Raw genomic sequence first — 22386 nt, forward strand, 5'->3', positions numbered from 1 at the left:
TTCTCTATTTAAAATTATAGAATGTAAAGGTATAATTTAGTAACAGCTAACAATAAATCAGAAAACAAAGAATATAAGCTAAATATCTACTAATTTCTCGTTTCAACCTTGTCGAAATCATCACCTCCTAGATGAGTGTCAGCCAAGGCAGGACGTACCTCAAATACTCCATCTCCAGCCTCAAGAACTGCATAGGAAAAACATAACAGAAGTATATAAGGTTCATTACCTATTCTTTATATATTTACAATTCACAACTTAGGATTCTTCAAATTTGATTATGATCAAACAAAATATTTGATTATAGACAAGTTTAACTGGTACCTTAGCTACTTCAGCTTCTCAAATCCTGAGACTATCCAAGCAATACATCCCATCATCAGATTTCCACAAATATTTCTTCAGATTATCTGATTCTTCTTGATAATCAACATATTCTAGATGTTTAATCCCTATAAAATATTTCTCAAGATAGTTCTTATAATTAAGTTCATATGGATGCTTTAAAGTACAGTTATGTATATAGGTAAAAGGGTTCCAATTTGAAAAGCATTAAAAAAAAAAAAAAAAAAAATTCATCACAAGCTTGTTTTGTTATTGAAACAATTACACTAAGATAAATGTTTGAAATCAGCTTAGGTTTCACAGAGGGTGGCTGAAAAGTCTAAGAACCAGTCACCCTGAAATTGAACTTTAATTGAAGATAGGAAGTAATCTTGTTGCTAACACCAAGGTACAGTCTTCATCTGATCCAACCTATCAAAAATAAGTCTGAGAATTAACTTAAGGAAAAGGAAAAGATAGGAAAATAATGCTATTTCTACTATCTTGCAATCAAATTTCCAAAAATTCAAAACAAGTGAACCATGTAACCTAATCTATGTAATAAGATATATAAAGATAGGAGTAAGATATGCACCTATTTATCTTCTTGTAGTTGCTGTAAATTCACTAAAAACTGTTTGTTTCCAAATTCAAAGTTCCTGCACACAGAATTCAATAACTGATAAATTCACTAAACCTGAAACAAAAAGGAAGAATGAAGAGAGCCAGTATTTGGTAAATTCAAAGCGAACTTAGAAAGGAGATGCACGAATGTAAGAAAGTAGTGGCGTTAAATCCCTCTGACCAACCAACCAGATCTCAAGATTTTTTTTTTCTCAATAATATTGGTGTTATGAAGCATCTACCTAAGTGAAAAACAATTTTTTTCCCCCTTACCAGTTCCCAGGTAACAATTCACTGAGATAAAACTAAATAAAAATTTATAGTTGAATTGCAGAGAACATGATTTTTATTACGCATTTTATGATTTATATGGTTACAGAGTGAAGTGAGTTACAGAAACTAAAGCTACAAACTGAGAATCGTGGCCTACTTGTTTTAATTAAGAAATAAATATAGTGAGTTGAAATAATTACCTGTTTAGGTTGAAAATTTTCAATAGCTTCTTTAAAAAGTTGTCAAATATCCAAGGAATCAGCTGCGAGCATAATGAAGCCATTCTGGAAAAGGAACAACTCTTCTGTTAACACCTAGTTGTGATCTTTATCCATGCCAAACTACCTGAAATAAGTTTTAGAACATACGAAAATAAGCATATAAATGAAAGGAAAAAAAAAGATTTTCCAACAACTTTTTCATTAGAGGCTTACATAATTGGAGTATCGACTCGCTCTGGAGATCACAAACTCTGTTCTGTTTTAATATTCCATATACTGCACAAAAATTATACCTCTAATTGAAGGAAAACAAGAGGAATTTGGATAATTTATCAACAAAGAAAAATTAATTTAAAGGAGAAGAATGGACCTTTAGTAATATTGGACCAGAACATCCTTCTGAAATACATTCAATTAAGGATTCGAGCAGTCTTGGACCATTTCCACCAATTTCTGCCTGAAATCGTTCCAAAAAAGTGAGGAAAAGAACATAAAACAAAGATTCTAATATTATGTTTCATGTCAGTTTGGTTTACAAAAACAGGACTACGCATTTGATGTGGGAATTCAAATGATTTTTTTTCTCCTCTTTCAAATGACAAACTATGTTATGTATAACTCTCTATATATATTTTTATTGATCCTAACTTTTTATCCAAATATTGTGCATGAAGAAAAATCTATCACAGCACTTCTACATGTCTAAACTCAAAATCAGAAGCCATACTTTAATCCAAACTAAGTTATCATTGTACATGAACAAAAACCAGCAATTATGTAAGAACCCAAAAAACCATATCTGGATATTTTGTTTGTTGATATAAATAGGTAGTAATAATAAAGATTTGAAGCAAACAAAATAATAAATACCCGAATATAAAACTGCATCCTAGAAGGTGGTTGCCAAATAATGATCTCTCACCAAATGTTATCAAAATATCAACAAGTGCCAGACTTCAATCTATTTAGTGTTTGACTTGTTGCACTTTTTCATATGGTTCTGAATATGCCTAGATACATACACTTCCTTTCATTCTGTGTCTCCAATTCATTCTACATCCAATGTCAAAAGTGAGAAGAGTCAAAAACATTACAATTTTTTGATAAGTTAAAAAAAAAACCTCCTCTGTTCATTTTTTTCAATTGTTCAGACATTTTTTTATTGATTTGAAAGCAAATTGATTAACTCAAGCACCATTGTTTTGATAAACACAAATTGGAAATCCCAAATTCCAAAAAATTCAATAATCATTAGATTATAAATGAGTCTAACTGAATACCTTAGCAGCATCAACTTCCCAAATTCCCAGAAACTTATTCAAATTCTTCAGATAATTATCTCCATGAAGCTGTTAACAGAGCACAAAGCATGCACTTTAAAAAAATAATAATAACCCTTAGTAAAACTCTGAAGCAACATTCTCTGGTTTTTTATTACCAAAAAACCTAAACAAAATTCCAATTCTATTATACCAAGGCTGAATATATATAACATTGTTTCTATAAAGAATAGAATTCAAAAAGTTTCTGATTCTAATTAAATATATGGAAATCAACGTAGCATAGAGAATATAATTGTAAAAAGCTCAGTTTCTTTTGAAATCATAGAATGCGTACCAAGTGAAAGAGGGGAGTGGCCGTTGCAGAAGACGAAGTAGAGCTGTTTGCTGCTGTGGTCTCAACGCCATTCGATTTCCAAATTAGGGAAATCCTTATCGATTTTATTTTTTAGCTAACTGAGGATAAAAATAAATTCCCAGATTTTGTAAAGACTTGAGAGAAACATCATCAGGTAGTATTGTGAGATTGGGACAGTTCTAAATGGAAAGCGTTTCAAGTGAGATTGGATATCCTCATTGAATCGGGGAAAGTAATCAAATTGGGAAAGTCTTCAATCCCCAGCCACAGCCACTGTAAAGAAGTGAGACAACTAAGCGTTTCAAGTGATGTCAGATTAGGGTCACATCTTTCAATATCAAGATATTCAAGTGAGGTGAGCTTCGGCAAAGTCATTAAATTGGGACAGTTTGAAATGGTGAGCCGTTTTAGGGTGTAAATACATTGAAGACCCACAGGGAGAAACTTCAGTTTCGGAATGCCTCTGAAACATAAATCATGCAGGCAATTGAGGCATCGCCATTCCATGCCATCATCATGCATGTCTCTTAATGGATCGAACTCCTCGCAATTGTCAATTGTTAGCCAACAGAGGGAGGTGAGCACTGGCAAAGTCATTAAATTGGGACAGTTTGAAATGGTGAGGTAATTTAGGGTGGAAATACATTGAAGACCCACAGGTAGAGACTTCAGTTTTGGAATGCCTCTGAAACATAAATCACGGAGGCAAATGAGGCATCGCCATTCCATGCCATCATCATGCATGTCTCTGAATGGATCGAACTCCTCGCAATTGACAATTGATAGCGAACAGAGGGAGGTGAGATTACGCACCGCTCCAGACATAGATGTCAGTCTAGGGCAACGCCCAATTCGTAGTTCCTTGAGAGAATATAGTGCCCACTCAGCCGGAAGAGACTCTATATCTTCTATAGAATCCAAAGTCATTTTATTTAATTTGGAGAGAGGAGAAGAAGAGGATAATGAAGAGGAGGAAGAGGGAACTAAAAAAGTCATTGACATTGTCTCTTCCAAAGCCTTCAAACTGACATTCTTTAAAAATAGCTCTTCTTCGAGATTGGGAAACAGGGGCATGGAAGTCGTTTTAGGGCAATTAATAATCCGCAAATAAGAAAGAAGAGGAAATAAAGGCAGTGAGTTGTGAGACTGATCTTGTTGATGGTCTGGTGTTGACGCAGATGTTGTTGCAACTAAATCCCTCCCTGTTCTCCCCCACCATCCCTTCAAATTAGGACATTCCTCTATAGTGAGTGACTTTAGAGATGGGAAGAACGATGTTGATAATATTGTGGATGAAGCAGACACCTCTTTACTCATATCATTATCGGATATGTATTCCAAATCATTCATCGTATCAAGCGTTAAAGATTTTACAGAGGGGAGATGAGATAATGGTGGCAAATATCGGCATCTCTCACAATTTTCTATACTTAAATCAACAAGATTTATGAGAGAAGAGACCCAACTTGAAAATTTCACACCCTTGTACTGATGCACTTCCAAATATTTGAGATTTTGGTGTGGCTGGAGGTCTTCTAATAACTTCTCATCTTCATTATTATCTACTTGATCTTGATGATACCATTTTAATATCAATTTTTCAAGATGTTGCTTCTCCCTTAAATTCACAACAATGGATTCTGAGTTAGTTTCTTCCAACCGTTCCAAATGTGAGATCTCTAATGTTCCTCGCAAGTTGTTTAGGTCCTTCAATTCGCCTAATCCACCAGTGTCGGAGGAGGTGCTCACAATGAATATTGGTAATGTTTGAAGTGAAGTCATTTGCCCTAATCCACATGGCATATGACTCAAATTATCACAACCATGATTATAAAGATGTCTGAGGTTAACCAAGTTTCTAAAGTTTTTGGGTAATTCTTTGAGACCTTTACAATCATAAAGTTTTAGTACTTGCAAATTCAACAATGTAGCAATTGAGTTAGGGAGAGTTTCAATATCCTGATTAAAAGAAACATCAAGATACTTTAGATGTATTAACTTCCCTATAGAATTTGGTATTGATGTAATCTTCAATGCATGTAAATCTAATGCACGCAAGCTCTTGAAACTCAAAATAATTTTATTCAACATTGACTCCTCCAAGGCACCGGAGTATGTCTCATTAAATGTCAGAAGAAATGAACATGCCTTGACTGCTTTAACCAGAAAGCTTAAAGATTCAATAAAAGATGAGTCAATGCGAAATGGACATGATACATGATGATTTTTTTCATTAATATTTTTGCCATCAAAACTAACAAGCCTGCACTCCTTGCCTGCAACAGCTTGCGCAAGATCATAAATTAAATCATTCATCTTATATCTTAAGCCTTTGTAAGTCTCTACTTCCTCAAAGAAGGACCTCCAAAGTAAATCCTTGAAATACTCATCACCAACATCCTCTAATTGTTGATTTTTGTTTGATGATTGGACAAACCCTTGTGCTATCCATAGTTGTATCACGGTTTCCTTATCCATCTCATAATCTCTGGGAAACAAAGAGCAATAGGCAAAACAACTCTTTAAATGTGAAGGGAGATTATCATAACTCAACTTTAAAATTGGAAAAATCTCATTTCCTTCAATTACATTTGCTAGTAAATTATCCTTCACGAGTAACCATTTAGATTCTGTTTCCCCCTTACAATATAACGCATGTCCTATGGACATTATGGCAAGGGGTACCCCTTGACATATTTTTACAATCTCCCTTCCAATTGTAACTAATGTAGGATTATTGGCCACTTGCCCTTTACTAAATGCCACTTGCTTAAATAAAGACCATGATTGTTCTTCGGAAAGACCTTTGAGAATATATGGTGAAACTGTATGTGTAATCTTTGCAACCAATTTACTACGAGTGGTTATTATAATCTTACTTCCTTTTGAACCACCCATTAAAATATCTCTCAAGTCTAACCATTTTCTACGGTCTTCATTCCATACATCATCCAATACTAGTAAGTATTTTTTTTGATCAATTTTTTGACTAAGTTGCCTTTGCAATTCATCCATTTCCAGATTTCCAGGTGCATTACCTATTATCTTTTCAATAATTATTTTCAACTCAAAGACATCGGAAATGCATACCCACATTTTTAACTCAAAATAATTTTGGACTTTCTCATCATTATACACATATTGAGCAAGTGTTGTCTTCCCTAAGCCCCCGATCCCCACAATGGGAATGACCGAAACATTCTCTTCTACATTAGAGTCAAATAATAGGCCTATGATAGCCTCTCTATCATCTTCCCTCCCAATAACTTTTTCTTCACGTACAAATGAGTGAGTTGGATCCCTCTTCCTTCTCACAACATTTGTCTCTCCATGGAATTCTTTCAGGTGAAAGTTTTTCCTGTTTTCTGCTACCGCATTTAGTTTTTGCCTCACTGCCTTTATTTTACGACTCATCTTATAACGAAAAGCAAGTGGGTTTGAACATGAAAAGCAAGTGCGTACCTCTTTTGCAACTTTATTCTTACTCACCATGCTTCGCCTTGTAGCTTCAGTTGAGAACTCACTCAACAGGTCATCTGCGTCATAAACTGCATCGTTGAGCTTTTCGAGCCAGTGCTTGACTTGATGGTTATGACTTTGCTGCTCCGCTGCATCCTGAAGTAAAGCTTGGATTGTGGAAACAGTGTCCTTGAGTTTTTCAAGCTCACCTTCGACACCCCAGAGTGATCCAAACTCTTGGAAAGTCTGAGAGCCCAGATTTTCAATCATTTTCTGAGCAAGACCAAAGAGGATTGCTTCGGCCATTTCTTCTTAGTGGCTGAAAGGAATGCTTTGAGAGAGAGAGAGAGAGAGAGGAAAGCTAAGAGAGGATTGGCTTGAAGTGCTGAAGTGTGAGTGAAAGTAATGTTGCTGTGAAAGAGGACTGAGTTAATGAAGACGAATGTCTTTAGTTTTCTTTTTCATTTTCTTGGTACAATAATGCAAAGAAAAAGCAACCAATACTATCAAGAGCACATGAAGCACAATGTGAGTGTTGGGCCCCTTCTGCACCGAAAGAAAATGGGTAGGACAGAGGCTTAGTTGGAAATTTTGTCCACTAGCTGGAAAATTTTTGTTGCAGTCTTATCATCATTCTAATGGAAGACCATGTCCAAAAGTTGGGCCCCTGAGAACTGCACTAAACTCATGGTTCTGTAATTTTAGCTAACCAGTTTTTGTTTTTTTTTAAATAAAAATTATATTTTAGAAAAAGGATTTCTTTTCTTTTAATGGCTTGAAATTTTGATTTAATGGACATTGGATAGGTTGTCCAAGATCAATAGAAGTAATTATTAAGGGATCGATAGGTGTTGCACCTAGTGGAATTCCTCCCAAGTCTCTTAAAATAAAATTTTCTCTCTTTAACATTTCACCTTTCACTTTCTTACTTTTTTTTTTTTTTTTTTTTTTTACTTTTTTATTCAAGTATCAAGATTGATTTTTTTTTTTTTTCAACTCTCAATTTCAACTATGGAAAGAAATTGCAACAGGTGCAATATCAATCTATAATAAAAAATATATAGTGTTATCCAAAAATGAAACCAGCTGTAATAGATTAGAAAACATAAAGAGAAAGCAAGAGTGGAAAAAATCATAAAGAAAAGATAGCAATCATTATTTATGTATTCCTACTTTATTTCAATGTAAACACAAGGCCTTGGGTCCCTTTTGCACCGAAAGAAAATAAGTGGAATCGAGGATTACTTGGAATTTTTTTCCCTAGCTGGAAATTTAGTGGGTCAGTCATATCATGAATTTCGCATTTAGTCCAAGAGTTGAGCCCCCTGGGAATTGCACCAAACAAGTCTTACTAATTCAAATTCATATTTAAATTTCAACAATTAATTGCGTGATAATTGATAAAATGATGTTTGCAAAAAGTTTGGCTACAAACATGTTTAAAGTTATTTTATTTCAACCTATTACGTAACAATTAAAAAAACCATTCATATACAATTTAAATCACATAACATTTTTAATGAGTTATGTGATTTGTTTAAATAAAGAAAAAGCTTATACAAAAATTAAATTGTAAAAATTTTTATGCAATCAAGTATGTAGTAGTTAAAAAAACTATCCACGTATACTTATAGTCAACGACATTTTTAATGAATTATGTGACTTGATTAAATAATACACGTAGTTAATCTTATAAATAACCATGTGATTGATTGAATAAAAATTCTTGCAACTCAAGTTTGATATAAACCTAAATAATACATATGAATTATTTTATGTATCACAATTTAATAAATTCCGCCAAACCAGTATTGGGAAAATCTTTCTTTGTATGTGGTTTTAACCTTGTCTAAATACGCTTGGAAAAATAATCAAGTGCTCAAATAGCTTTTTCAATAATAGAAAAAGAGTGCTAAAAGGGCTCTATATGACAGTGCATAAAACCATTCATAATTATTATAAAAAAAAATGTTTATATACAGCTTGGGTTGTAGGAATTTTATTCGACTTGGTGATACTACAAGTTCTCAAAGAGATTTTTTTAGGGGGAAAAGAAGTGCGAAAATTAAATTTTTTTCTAGTAGTAACATGCTTACATTGTAGACAATTTTTACAAACACAAACATTGAGATATTCGAAAAAAAGGAATCCTCTTGATATTAACTAGCCATGCAAGAGACTAAACCACCTGCCAAGTTTTATGCCTTGACTAACTACCCATTGTCTAAATCACATTGATCACTATGAAGTACTGGGCAGGCTGGAGTCATGATGCACATCATAGCTAACAAAATCACAGCCAACAAAGCCTGTACAAACTAACATAGAAAATAAACCAAGTATGCATGGTTGAAATTTTGCCCACCACCAAGTTATGTGATCTACTTGCTGTCAGTAAAATCTGCTTCGATCACATCATCACCATCAGCTGTTTTCCCAGTTGATCTTGATGACCCTGGTGCAGTAGCAGAAGCAGGATCAGCATCCGGTTGGCCAGGCTGGCTATAGATTGACTGTCCTAGCTGCATAACTTCTTGATTTAGTGCTGCCATTGCATCTTTAATGGCTTGGGTTGATCCACCAGAGATTGCATCCTTGAGCTCTTTCACTTTAGCCTCTACTTTCTCCTTCACTGGGCCAGGAACTTTGTCTCCCAGCTCTTTAAGTTGCTTCTCAGTTTGGTACAATACCGAGTCTGCTTGGTTCTTTGTGTCTATGGCATCCCTCTTTTCCTTGTCTTCCTTTGCAAACTTCTCAGCTTCCTTAACCATCTTATCCACCTGCAGTTATTTTTATTTTGTACATCCAAAGTTGGGATTTAGTAACATAAATAGAATAGGTTTATATGTGGTAATAATAGCTTCAACAATAACAAGTAGTAGAACATCCTTTTATCATGGTTAATATGTGAAAAAGCATAGCTACTTGAAATGCTGAGATTCAGAAAGAAAAGAAAGATATAGGAGGTTCTTTGGAGAACATGATAGCATCATTGAAGGGGATAAATAATTAAATATAAGGAAAAAAGACCCCAAAGTTAAAGATCAAGAAATAAAAACAATTAGCATCATTTATCAACAAATTAGCATAAAAACAAGAAGAAAAGAAAAATCATTTTTGTGCCAACAATGGCTATGGTTCTAGGAGTACAATATATGTAACCAGCAGATGGCTCTAACACAATTTTTTATTGATTTACTTGGTGTGTAGTGAATCTAGTGATGTTTATTCTTTTGAGCTATTATGAAGGTTGAGGAATAGTTATAAGGGTCCTTATGGTAAGAAATATTTATTCCTCACTTCAAGGGAATCCTTGTAATGAAAATGCAATCAAACAACTAGTTAGCTATTGTGTTTTATGGTTCTAGGAGTATACTATATGCAAGCAGCATACAGCAATAATACACAAATTATTCTTGATTTACTTGGTGTTTTGTGACAAAATCTCTCATAGTTCTGCAGTTGCCTTTGTTATGTATATTCAGTTATTTCTTATGTAGTTAATTGATTATAGTCAGCTAAGATAGGTTATGCTTAGTCTATTTACCCACAAATTAACCACACACATTGATTTCAAACTCATTTAAATAACAAATCTAATTTGAACTACAACTTGCAATCTCAAGCTTGCAATATCAATAGTTTTTAGAAACATACCTCATCACTTGGCAAGGTGCTAGCACCAGTTATGGTTATATCCTGCTTCTTTCCGGTTCCCTTGTCAATAGCAGTGACAGAAAGGATGCCATTAGCGTCAATATCAAATTTCACCTCAATTTGAGGAACTCCTCGTGGGGCAGGTGGGATTCCATCTAAGCGAAAGCTTCCAAGGGATTTGTTATCCCTCACGAACTCTCTCTCACCCTGACAGACATTAATCTCTACACTGGTCTGCCCATCTGCCGCAGTAGAGAACACCTCTGATTTGGAAGTCGGCAAAGTTGTGTTCTTTGGAATAATCTTTGTCATTACACCACCCAAAGTTTCAAGTCCTAGAGACAATGGAGTGACATCCAGGAGCACAATGTCACTAACTTCTCCAGCTAAAACACCAGCCTGAAAAAAGGGTTGACTGAAATAAATATTGATGCCTCAACAATTTACGCAATATCAATAAGTATTTCAGCAGATAATATCAGAAATAGAGAGTTATAGTCATTTATTTTTCAAATAAACTAAGAAAAAAATTTAGAGCATGTTAGAATAATGGTTAAATAATTAAATTCACCATTCTAGTAGCTTAAACAAGAAGTAATTTATCTTCATATCAGAGAGTTCAACTGCTCTACCTCCTATTAAAAAAATTTTAAAAAAATCCTACATTTTGCAACCCACCTAGTGGTAATTTATCTCAACAAGATAAGGACAAACCTGAACTGCAGCCCCAAGAGCAACAACTTCATCAGGATTTACAGTCACATTGGGCTCTTTTCCAGTCATCTTCCTCACAAGCTCCTGAACAGCTGGGATGCGAGTAGAACCACCAACAAGGATTACTTCATCTAAATCTTTGAAGGAAAGATTTGCATCTTTCAAGGCAGTTTGAACTGGCCCTCGTAGCCTAAGGAAAAAATAGATTTCAGTTGTAATCCACTGAACTTATGCAGGCAGATAGTTATTCATATTGGCAAAAACATACCCTTTTAAATCAAAAGGCAGCAAACTCCAGTAATGGAAATCAAACACACTGATATTTCATATGAGAATTATTCCATTTTGGAACACGCATGGAAGGCAACCACAGTGTAGCAGTTTTCAACTTACATACCTGTCTAGCAAATCTGAACACAATTCTTCAAATTTGACCCTTGTCAGGGTGGTGTCAATGTGTTTTGGGCCATCCGCAGTGGCGGTAATGAAAGGTAAACTGTAAAAACAGAAAGCTTTTCCTCAGTGATCGTGCCAAAGAGAGAGATCCATTACTAGAAAGAAGGCATAGAAATTGTCACATACCTTATACTGGTCTGAGTCAGAGATGACAGCTCCATCTTTGCTTTCTCCGCAGTCTCTGTGAGACGCTGTAGAGCTTGCTTGTCTTTCAGAAGGTCTATTCCTTCATCTCTTTTAAAGTTTTGGGCAAGCCAATCAACTATTCTCTGTTTAAGATTATAGAATATAGACATGTAATTTTAGTAACAACTAACATACCAGAAAACAAAGAATAGCAAAATCTCTATTCATTTGTCTTGTTCAAACCTTGTCAAAATCATCTCCTCCTAGATGAGTGTCCCCTGATGTGGAAAGTACCTCAAATACTCCATCTCCAACCTCAAGAACTGCAGATTTAAAACATGACAGACTACAACAATCACTGACTAACAATTTCCTTGTGCACCAAAAGAAAACTAGTGAAAAATCACATCTGATGAGTATTAGTGTGCTATTTTTAGAAAACTATAGTCATATTTTCATAATTCTAGTAAAACTATCTTATACATACTGTTTAATTGAATTAAAGGACTAGGATCCAATAGCAATGGTAAGAAAAAGGTAAAAGTAGTGAAAAGGCATAGTGTTCAAATGATTGTATGCTACCTAACTACAGTTGTGTTAAATCAAAAACCTTTTAAGAGATCAGATGATTCAAAATCACAAGGTCCAGGTCACTCTTTTAATCTATAAAACTGCTTTTCGAAGATTGAATTTCGGGAATCACAAAATACCATATGTTCACTGAATGCTTATTGACACATGTCAGGATCGCCACATTACCACCTTGTGCTTGTTAATTTGTTTCATATGTATTCCTAAGAGGCTAAGACTTTCCTCAATTCTTTTTTTGGCAATCTCCCCCAACATAATACCTGAATATAATACTTAAAATTACAGTTGGGGAGCACATGCCAAAGCAGCAATATAGGTAAAACATTTTACAACACTGTAAATAGACCTTCCAAACTGCAGCTGGAAGAACAACATCCGAACCTGAGCTATATTTCATGCAATGGTATAATCCCACAAACTAGAAAAAATGAGCTATGCATTGTAAAGATCAGCCAAACTTTTATCTAAAGACAATGACACCAAGAAGTTCCTGAACAAGAAATCCATTTCAGAAATTCTCCTCAAATAATAGCTTAATCAAGTTACATTAAAGGGCATAGCAAAATCAATTAAAATATTCATATCATTGCCCAAAAATCCCAAAATGCTATAGAGAGAAGTCCTGACTCAATTCATGAGAAAAGTTGAGGCACGCTGATTATTTCTGATTGGTTGTGGTAAATTTTTTTTTTTTTTTTGCAATTTGGTTGTGTCAGAAATATGTGTGTGTGTGTGTGTGTGTGTGTGTGTGTGTGTAATTTGTAGAGGATGATGGAAGCTTTAATTTGTTCTTTTGCTAACAGCAAAGCTGCTAGTTGCTCTTTATCAACAATAAGTCCCAAGGGGCTCATTCTATTTTTGTAAATCCTAAATGGTCAATGCAGCCATTAAGTTGAACTAGATTGAAGAACCCAACGTACAACACCAAAGGAGCTGTACCTAAGTTTTATGGAATAGTTTGCAGCAAAGCTGCTAGTTCTCTGTAATCTGCCTGAAGAATTCCTCTAGTTGGGATAAAGATCTTATCATCCCCCAAAGAACAAATAAATAAAGAGAGTGAATGAGAGGAAATCTGTCATTCTTAACCTATGGTCAAGCAAAAGCATCCATATTATCTAATACCTAAGACAGCTAGGAATAGAAACAAGAATAAAAGCCACACCAAAATATGGAGGAATCACTCACACATGTAGTCATCTCATTTGTGTTATTGCATACCCCCACCACTCAGATAGTCAAGCTGGGAAGAATTTCAAACATTAATATCCGTCAAACTCACTGAATTATAACACATAGAATGAGTGACTTGGAACTTGAAAACCTCCAATTTAACAGACATTTGAGGCAATGACCAGAATTAATACATGGTGGATAACCCAAAAGATTCTACTTCACATACGCAAATGGAACAGCCTGACTACAATCCACAAGGATAATTCTCTATAAAATAAGTAAAAACAAACATATGAGGTGGATTAGCCGTAGAAAAGGAAAAAGGTCAATGAACTCTGCCTTACTCCTCTCATAAAAAGGGCTATGGGTGAGATTTTTCAACTGGGTGTGCATGTAACGTACCAACAACAAAGAAAAATCCAATAAGAAGAGTAACAAAGCAATTGGCATACCTGAAACGTCAAAAGTACCACCTCCAAGGTCAAAAACCAGGATGGTCTCATTGTTTTTCTTCTCAAACCCATAAGCAAGCGAAGCAGCAGTAGGTTCATTGATTATTCGCAGGACGTCTAACCCTGCAATGCGACCTGCATCTTTCGTAGCTGTCCTCTGCGAATCATTGAAGTATGCTGGCACCGTGATTACTGCTTTACTCACCCCATCATTCAGAAACTTGGATGCATCCTCCACAAGCTTCCTCAATACCTGTGCAGAAATCTCCTCAGCTGCAAATTGCTTGCCTATGGCCGGACATTCAAGCTTCACATTGCCATTTTCGTCCCGCACGACCTTGTATGACACCTATATTGGAATAATGGTTAAATGATTAAAAACACACTAGTTTATCATAGTATCAAACAATTGATCCAAAATTCCTATCTCTAATTAGTCAACTACTAGTTAAAATATTATAAAGATTAACAATTTAAGCTTTTTAAATAAGTAATAGTTTCTCATGATATAAGACATCAGATGATCCAAATTCAAATTATCTCCAACATACTAATAATTAAATGATTTTATAAAACATTTTCTATCATGATATCTGAACATGTGATAGCATACTAATGGTTATAAGAATATAAAATTATCAAAATTTACCATTTAAGTGATAGTTTAATATGATTACATAACAAGTAACATCTAATCCAAATTCAAATCCTATCTATAATCTAATAGTATTTAAATGATATATTTTACAGTCATTTATTATAATATATGTTTGATTCCAAAAAAAAAAAAAAAACCATTCAAGATTAATCTAAAAATTGGGTTTTGATCAAACAATACCAGAACATGTCATGGTATCCAACAAAGCAATCCTAAGTTCCAATCTCCAAATAGCATACTAATAGTTAAAAGATCATTAAAACTCACAGTATAAGCTCTTGTGAACACTAATCCAAATACAAATGCTATCTCTAATCTACAAATTCTGCCTCCAATTTACAAATGGTCAACTTAAAATACTAACTTTACAGTAAAAATTTATAAGAAAAGTGATAAATTTACCAACCTGCTTGGCCTCCTCATCTACTTCAGACATCTTCCTCCCAATAAACCTTTTGACAGAAAAGAAAGTGTTCGCAGGATTCACCACAGCTTGTCTCTTAGCAATTTGCCCAACAAGCTTATCACCATTCTTAGTGTACGCCACCACAGATGGTGTCGTTCTCTGCCCCTCAGCATTAGTCACAATCGTAGGCTTCCCACCTTCCATGGCTGCCACTGCACTGTTAGTTGTCCCTAAGTCAATACCAACCACTTTCTCACACACCACCACATTGTTGTTCCCATTTCTCCTCCTCCTTCTACTACTACAACTACTCCATTTCGTTTTTGGTTTCTGACCCAAGAACAAGTTTCTTGAGCTGGTGATGGTACACCGAGTGTTTTTGCTTGGCTTATGGGAACACGAAGGATAGAAGTGGATATGGGTTGGTGTTAAAGTCGCCATTTTTTTTTCTTTTGGGTTTGCTATTTGCAAAGACTTGAACTTTTTGTGTTTGTGTGATAATGCAAAGAGTGTTTTGGGTTTTGTAATAAGAGAGAGATAAACATGTGGGCACTTCTGGAATGCTCTGGGTTTTGCATAGTTCTGTCACTAGCTGGGACTGTGTAGAAGGTTTGGATTTTTTGGAAGGAACAATAAAGAAGCGCCTGGAAAGTCGAAAGCTTGGGACTTTGAACTATTTCTAGTAGTCTCGTTCCGCACGTGTGACATGGTTCAAGGATTGGGAAGAGTAAAGATTAAAAAAATATATAAATAGAAAATATTTTTTCTTTTCTTTTTTTAAGATTGAAATAGAAAATTTCTTGGTCATTAGATTAGATGGTAGTAAAAGAGAACTAGAGAATGTTAAGGTTTCGTTCAACCCAAAAACTTGGCTAATTTGGCCCAACCCAATATCTTGGATTTGGATTAGTAATATTTTTAACCCAAGTAATCTAACCCAATCAATATTATTAAGAGTTTTAAAAAATATATTTTTTAATTTATTAGTTTGATTTATTTTGGATTTTGGGATTTAGTTTAATCTTTAGAGTGAAATAGTTTAATTTATTTTGGTAATTTTTAGTCTTAGTTTCTAAGAAATTGGAATATATTAGGCTCAATTGTTGTAATTATTAATTAATTAAAAGACATGAATTATTGTTGAATAAAAACCTAATTACTTTTAGTGTAAAATATCATTTTCGTCCATAATTTTTTTTTTTTTTTTTTTTGAAGAGATTTTCGTCCATAAATTTTTAAAAGTTTGTTTTTCATCTTTAAACTTTGCAAAACGTTATATTTTTTGTCCGTTCTGTTAATATCCATTAATTTATGCCCTATGTGCTCACATAACATACGAGTTACACCAAGCTGTTCAATTTTTAAAAAAGTATGGACACTTGGTATGCAATTATTGGCACAGGTGGAATATAAATATTACAGTGAGACAAAAATACCCCTCACTCCCAATGATAGGCCAGATACATACGAACTTCGCCATAGCAGCAGCGATTGCCTACCCAGACATTGCCATCTTACTAACCCATACTCATTGATCTGCCTTACCTCACTTCCCACTTTGCTTATGGTAGGCAAAATTCTATTTTTTTTAAAGGAATTTCGTCAAGCACATAGTCAATAAATCAACCAAATAACCAATAGAAGTATAGAACAATATTCATTTCACAAACCCAAATCACAAAGTTCTACCTTAATACCATATCCACCACAATTGCGCAACTTCTGAAATAAATAAAAAGCAAAAACCAAATACTCACTGACACGCACAGAGAACTAAAGGGATGCTTGAACTTGAAGGAGATTATGGCCATTGATTTCTCTGCTACTGCTTTAGTAACTACGGTGTCATAGAAGAAATTTGTTTTATTTATTTTAAGAACTTGGTTTAGAGCTATACTTGTTGGATATTTGATTTTTACCATAAAGCTCCACTGAGATAGTGAGGGGGTATTTTTGTCTCAATGGAATATGTAATCCACGTGTGCCAATAAGTGCATGCCAAGTGTCCATACTTTTTAAAATTAAATGGTTTTGTTTAACTCATATATCATGTTAGCACACACGTAGGACATAAACTAACGGATATTGACAGAAGAACGAAAAGTATAATATTTTGTAAAGTTTAAGGATGAAAAACGAACTTTTGTAAAAATTTAGGGATAAACATGATATTTTACCCTTATTTTTATTAGGTCTAACCCAATTCTCACATGTTGGGTTACTTTTAAAGATAACATGAATTGGATTAGCTTGGAGATTTCTCAGCTCAAAAAGGATGGGTTGATTTGAAAATACTACAAATCCAATCCAATCTGACTTATAAAAACTCCAACTTAGTCAATTGAAAGAAATTAAGCCTTTTTATTCAAGAAATATGAGTTAATAATGTTCTTTGGGCTAAGATTTTCCAATTTCCACTAAAAACAATTCTTGAAAATTTATGCCCATATGCAAAAGAATAGTTACATTCAACTTAAATATCGTACGCTAGAAAAATTGAAAGAAGTAAGATGTAAAATAAAAAATAGAAATAAAAATTAGAGTATGAAGTATGAACCACTGAAATGATACACTTACATACCTTCTAATGGAGATATATTAATACTAATAGTACAATATAATATAATTGGTACATTAGATTGAGAATGCATGATGATGTGCAAAAAGTGAAAGGGAAATTAAAAAAATTAATGTGATTGATTCTAATTCAAACTTTGCACAGTAAAATTACCAAGATGATATTAACCCTTAACAATTGCAGTATCTGTTTTTAAATAAAGACATAGCCCCATGACTCAAAAATAAATAAATAAATAAAAAATGACGATATAGCTTCAATCAAATTAATTCTTAATAAATAGGTATTTGCAATTTGGGAGCCCTTTCGTCCTCCATCTAAGTTGCACAAGAAAAGCCCAAAGCCAATCCTAAGAAATAGTGAAACTTTATAGTCTTTTTGCCTAGGTGTAAGTAGGTAACTCGCATCTTGTTTTGGGATTTTTAATTATGTAATCATTTTCCATTCTCCCAAGAAAATTATTTACACAATAATACATCCATATAGGAGTAATTTTTTCCATGTCCAAATTTGTTGCATGATACTTCAAAATGAAGATAAGGACCATAATAAGACCATTTTTACTGGTTTAACATTTTAATGCTTCATTGTTGGGAGTGTGTCATGGCCTGTAACGAAATAATTTTAGAGATTGTAACTTGTAACCCAAGCCTCTCCACTCCAACAGTAAAAGTCTACATTGTCCATCATTGTCACTCTTTTCAAAGTGATTTACATTTTATGCTTATACAAGAACAGTTCAAAGAAAATATTTTGGGTTAAGCTTGGGTCCAGTCATCACTGTATATTGGACACATTAGGATTCAAACACGTGTCTAATTATGGACACTCTGAATTCCACTGTGTCTAATGCATTCTTGCTCTAGGCACAAGCCATGTTCATCTTGTAAAACATGCAAGTGACAATAATGTGAAATTTCTCTATGCAAAAGGAAAAAAATAAATTTCATGACATGTTAGATGCTAAAAAACTTGTACCTAACACTGTAAATGGTAACAATCTTGTAAGCCAAGTATCTAACACTTCGTATACACACGAATGTCCTCATAAATATTAGGAAAAATAAAAAAATAAAACATCTGAAGAGAACAAGCTAATATGTGAACAATATTATCTATCTTGGCGTGTTTTTTTTTTTTTTTTGAGAAATATCTTGGCGTGTTTTGACCAACTCAATATTACTTGTTAATCAATATATCTGTACTAAATTAATCATGATATCATAGGTTGCTCCTCAAAAGATTTATTCGATTATGAAAAATAGAAAGCTAAGATTTTATGTGGCCTTGACACATTAGATATATATTGTTCTGAAATTGTCACATTCAAGCTAATTCACGTAGAGTCATAGGAACTAGCATGCATTTGACCTATTTATTATGTCAGTGGTTTATCCTACTACTAATAAATAGGTTATATACAAATCTATTATTATATTAAAAAAACCATAATTAACTCATCCTAATTATAATCTCATTGGTAAACAAAATTAGTAATCAAACTCATCGATAGGATGAACCATTGACATAACACAATGTATTCCACCTCTTAGATAGAAATAAAAACTAAAATATGAAATTTACATGATATCTTAACCTCTAATGTACGTACCTCTTTATATATGTAGGCTAATTTCTCTTTTCTTCTTACATTCTCTACTTCCTCCTTGTTAGAACTTTCTTCCTCTTTTATTTCTATTCACCTTCATCAATGGATTCTGTCTTAAAGTTGTTCTTCATCTTACTTATATTCCTTTATTCTTCCAACCCATGCAAGAGCTCTAATGATAATAGTTTTAAGTTGGATGTTGATTCTCCTACCTTCAAAGATTCATTGAACTTAGCTATGAGTATTCTTCAAAATACAACCTCTACCATATCAAATTTTCAAAATCTTGTCAAAGATTTTCGGCTCTCCAACATTCTCTCTGATTGTGCTAAGTTGTTGGATTCAACTCAAGAAGTTCTAGATTGGTCCCTTACCAAATTTCAGAATCCACATGGTACGTATGCATGCATGTATATTAGTTACTCCTTTTTTTTTTTTTTTTTTTTTTTTTTTTTTATATATAATTATTTATTTTTACTTTGGTGTTTATTTAGATTATAAGCCTTAATGTGACAACATATACTTGGACTGTTTCTATTTGGTAACAATTGTGTTCTAACAAATTTTTTTTTTGAAGGTTGGCAAAAAAAATAAAAGGAGAATAGTATTGGAATCTATAATGCCAAAAGGAAATTAATGTTAATGTGGCAATAATTATTAGCTTGCAGCATAAAACCATGACATGTTAACGATGAATATTAGCATTGGAACAAAAATCCTTTGTAAAAGGAAAACTAAAGGAGCATGCATATATACTATCCTTTGTATATTTTTGGATGGCTGATAGTGTCTCAAAAATTGTTGTATGGTATCCGCTGCAATCTTTGGCTATAATATTCTCTGAATCTCTGATCCTCACGGGTCATCCAGATGGCCACCGTAATGTTCTTTTATAGATCGTTCATACAAAATAAAGGAGCATTCATGTTTATCATGGTCCCTCTTATGTCTCACCACATGTATAGACTCAAAACCACAAGCCTTAAAATTGATTTTGTGCTGTCAAAAAAAAAAAAAAAAAAACTGACGTTGTTTTCTAGAATTGTTCACACCATTTTCTTACAATTACATAAGATGATAAATCGTTATTTGAATAATGTTATTTTAACAAGGGTACACCATGGATTTTACTTGGTAGTTTATTTTATTTATAGTTGATCTTTAGCAATTCTATATTTTCAGTGTTTGAAAATTCTTAATTGTTCAATAATGGGGGAGTTTTTTTGTTTTTGTTTTTTTTTTTTTAATAATTTGAAAACCATGATAAAGCTATTAAAATGAATCAAACTGCAAATGACCAAAACTACACTTTTAATTAATAGATGACGGCACTGCTCAATTAGAAAATTTTCATTGACATGAGTTTTTGTTTCTGTTTTTGTTTTACAAGAAAAGATATACTAACATGTAAAGTTCCATAACAATTACAGATTTTGGCACCAGTAATCTAAAGTTTGATCTCCAAACATGGTTGAGTGCGGCCATCACAAATATTGCCACATGCAATGATGAACTTGTTGGCACTAACATGAGTATCATCTTGAAAGAAAGCATAGCAATGAGCTTAGAGAAAGTAACCACATTGGTTAGCAATCAGTTGGATTCTGTGCAACAATTACCTAATGAGACAGTCGATGATGGTTTTCAATCTTGGTTTACTTCACTTGACTGGAAACCCATGGAAGCAAGTGAGATTTCGGTCAACATTACAGTGGCTTCTAATGGGTCTGGTGATTACAAGACAATCATGGATGCAGTAAAAGTTGCGCCATCTAAAAGCTCAGAACGTTTTGTGATTTATATCAAGAAAGGTACCTATAGGGAATACGTGTCTATTCCAAGTGACAAATGGAATATGATGATGGTTGGGGATGGTATCGACCAGACTATAATTTCAGGAAATCGAAGCAACACCACTGGCTGGAGAACATATGGATCAGCCACATTCGGTAATTAAAAATATCAATATGTTTATAATTATATTCTCTCAATGCAAGATTAATCCTAAATCCAAAATAAAATGTGTATAAATATATATATAGGAACAATTAACTTCTTGTTTTGAAAATATAAATATGTTTATGTATTTTGTGCATCAAATCGATTTCTATACAAGGTAAAACTAATTTGGCCAAGCACCATTAGTGCTAAAAACTAAGCTTATGCAAGGACTAAGAGAAGATACTAAAGGTTTATATATACAATATTACAAAACATTGTTTATTCTAAGATTTTCATATTGTATATTCTGTTGTGCAGGTGTTGATGGTAAAAACTTCATAGCAGTGAACATGACATTTGAGAACACTGCAGGGCCAGAAGGAGGCCAAGCTGTGGCACTTCGATCAGACTCTGACTATTCAGTCTTCTATCGTTGTGGTATAAGTGGTTACCAAGATTCATTATATGCACACAAAAATCGCCAATTCTATAGAGAATGCCAAATAAAGGGCACTGTCGATTTCATCTTTGGTGATGCAACCGCAGTCTTTCAAAAATGTGATATTCTTCCAAGACAAGCTTCGCCAGGACAATCCAACACTATCACAGCTCAAGGCCGAGAACAAGTAAATGCCACAGGCGGCTTTTCTTTCCATATGTGCACTATAAACGGGGATTCAGATTTAATTTCCTTAAACAACCCAACTCCTACATACCTTGGTCGACCTTGGAAGACATATTCAAGAACTGTATTTTTGCAATCATACATGAGCAACATCGTAAGGCCAGAAGGGTGGCTAAGGTGGAATCCAGCCTTTGAATCCACTTTGTTTTATGGAGAGTACAACAATACCGGGCCAGGTGCAAACACAGACAAGCGGGTCAAGTGGCCAGGTGTTCATATTTTAGATTCAACTCAAGCTCAAAATTACACAGTTGATCAGTTTCTCCTTGGCAACGCATGGTTGCCTTCCACTGGTATACCGTTCGATGGAGGATTAGTAGGCTAAACAAATGTATTACCAAAAACTATGATAATAATAAATAAAACATGTTTAGAACTTTAATATGCAATCCAAATGATAGTAATAGTATTCGTAGCTTTAATGCTTTTGTTCATATATATATCATAATGTGTTTGAAGTTTTAATGCTTTCTGGTTGCTTTTGGTTAGGCAATGTAGCAATGACAACCATATGGGGGTAACAATTTAACCGTGAGTATACATTCACTCAAAAGACTACTCAAATCAAATTCTAATTAAATCAATTAGTGATTTTTTTTTTTTTTTTGTTAAATAAAAGATTTTGAATTAAATCCTAAAAATTAATGATAAAAAACAGTCATTATAGAGCAAACACGCTTCAAATCCTATAATATCTATTAAAAACTATAAATGTGAATCAAATACTCGTGGAATTACCCTTACTACCACCAGAAACCTCCTTTCTAATTCAGCAACAAAATAAATAAGTAAATAAAATAA

General features: G+C 33.7%; 3 protein-coding genes across 8 annotated transcripts; 1 reads left to right on the top strand and 2 right to left on the bottom strand.

The window, feature by feature from the left end:
• Positions 1–475: 475 nt before the first annotated feature.
• Positions 476–7027, bottom strand: LOC126723956 (putative disease resistance protein RGA4). Of its 6 annotated transcripts, XM_050427981.1 has the most exons (9): positions 3764–7027; positions 3060–3541; positions 2723–2791; positions 2313–2495; positions 1813–1895; positions 1656–1718; positions 1422–1566; positions 920–983; positions 476–756 (listed from the first exon to the last, which is right to left on the bottom strand). In XM_050427981.1, exons 1-2 carry the CDS (start codon positions 6843–6845, stop codon positions 3276–3278), a joined length of 3348 nt encoding a protein of 1115 aa, XP_050283938.1. In that variant the 5' UTR covers positions 6846–7027; the 3' UTR covers positions 476–756; positions 920–983; positions 1422–1566; positions 1656–1718; positions 1813–1895; positions 2313–2495; positions 2723–2791; positions 3060–3275. The 6 variants fall into 6 exon arrangements, with proteins under 6 accessions (XP_050283938.1, XP_050283934.1, XP_050283932.1 ...); XM_050427977.1 differs by having other exon boundaries at positions 2365–2495; positions 3060–7026; XM_050427975.1 differs by having other exon boundaries at positions 3060–7026.
• A 1569-nt stretch (positions 7028–8596) lies between these two features.
• LOC126723960 (stromal 70 kDa heat shock-related protein, chloroplastic-like) lies at positions 8597–15417 on the bottom strand. The gene is made up of 8 exons (XM_050427990.1): positions 14773–15417; positions 13709–14057; positions 11736–11815; positions 11493–11635; positions 11308–11406; positions 10911–11100; positions 10197–10595; positions 8597–9319 (listed from the first exon to the last, which is right to left on the bottom strand). The coding sequence occupies exons 1-8, from the start codon at positions 15211–15213 to the stop codon at positions 8921–8923; spliced, it is 2100 nt and encodes a 699-aa protein (XP_050283947.1). The 5' UTR covers positions 15214–15417; the 3' UTR covers positions 8597–8920.
• A 5220-nt stretch (positions 15418–20637) lies between these two features.
• Positions 20638–21910, top strand: LOC126722765 (pectinesterase/pectinesterase inhibitor PPE8B-like). Its single transcript, XM_050425913.1, has 2 exons — positions 20638–20908; positions 21219–21910. The coding sequence occupies exons 1-2, from the start codon at positions 20638–20640 to the stop codon at positions 21908–21910; spliced, it is 963 nt and encodes a 320-aa protein (XP_050281870.1).
• The last annotated feature ends 476 nt before the right edge of the window (positions 21911–22386 follow it).

The sequence above is a fragment of the Quercus robur genome, chromosome 4, assembly GCF_932294415.1.
Source record: "Quercus robur chromosome 4, dhQueRobu3.1, whole genome shotgun sequence".
In the NCBI taxonomy this organism is placed as follows: Eukaryota; Viridiplantae; Streptophyta; class Magnoliopsida; order Fagales; family Fagaceae; genus Quercus; species Quercus robur.

Bases quoted from the DNA above. Each gene is read 5' to 3' on its own strand.
- LOC126723956 (XM_050427978.1), bottom strand. From the start codon at position 6,845: ATGGCCGAAGCAATCCTCTTTGGTCTTGCTCAGAAAATGATTGAAAAT.
- LOC126723960 (XM_050427990.1), bottom strand. From the start codon at position 15,213: ATGGCGACTTTAACACCAACCCATATCCACTTCTATCCTTCGTGTTCC. The intron at 14,058-14,772 runs GTTGGTAAATTT...ATTCCAATATAG, and splicing joins TAGATGAGGAGGCCAAGCAG to GTGTCATACAAGGTCGTGCG. The intron at 10,596-10,910 runs GTTTGTCCTTAT...CCCTTTTTTCAG, and splicing joins CTCTTGGGGCTGCAGTTCAG to GCTGGTGTTTTAGCTGGAGA.
- LOC126722765 (XM_050425913.1), top strand. From the start codon at position 20,638: ATGGAAGCAAGTGAGATTTCGGTCAACATTACAGTGGCTTCTAATGGG. The intron at 20,909-21,218 runs GTAATTAAAAAT...TCTGTTGTGCAG, and splicing joins ATATGGATCAGCCACATTCG to GTGTTGATGGTAAAAACTTC.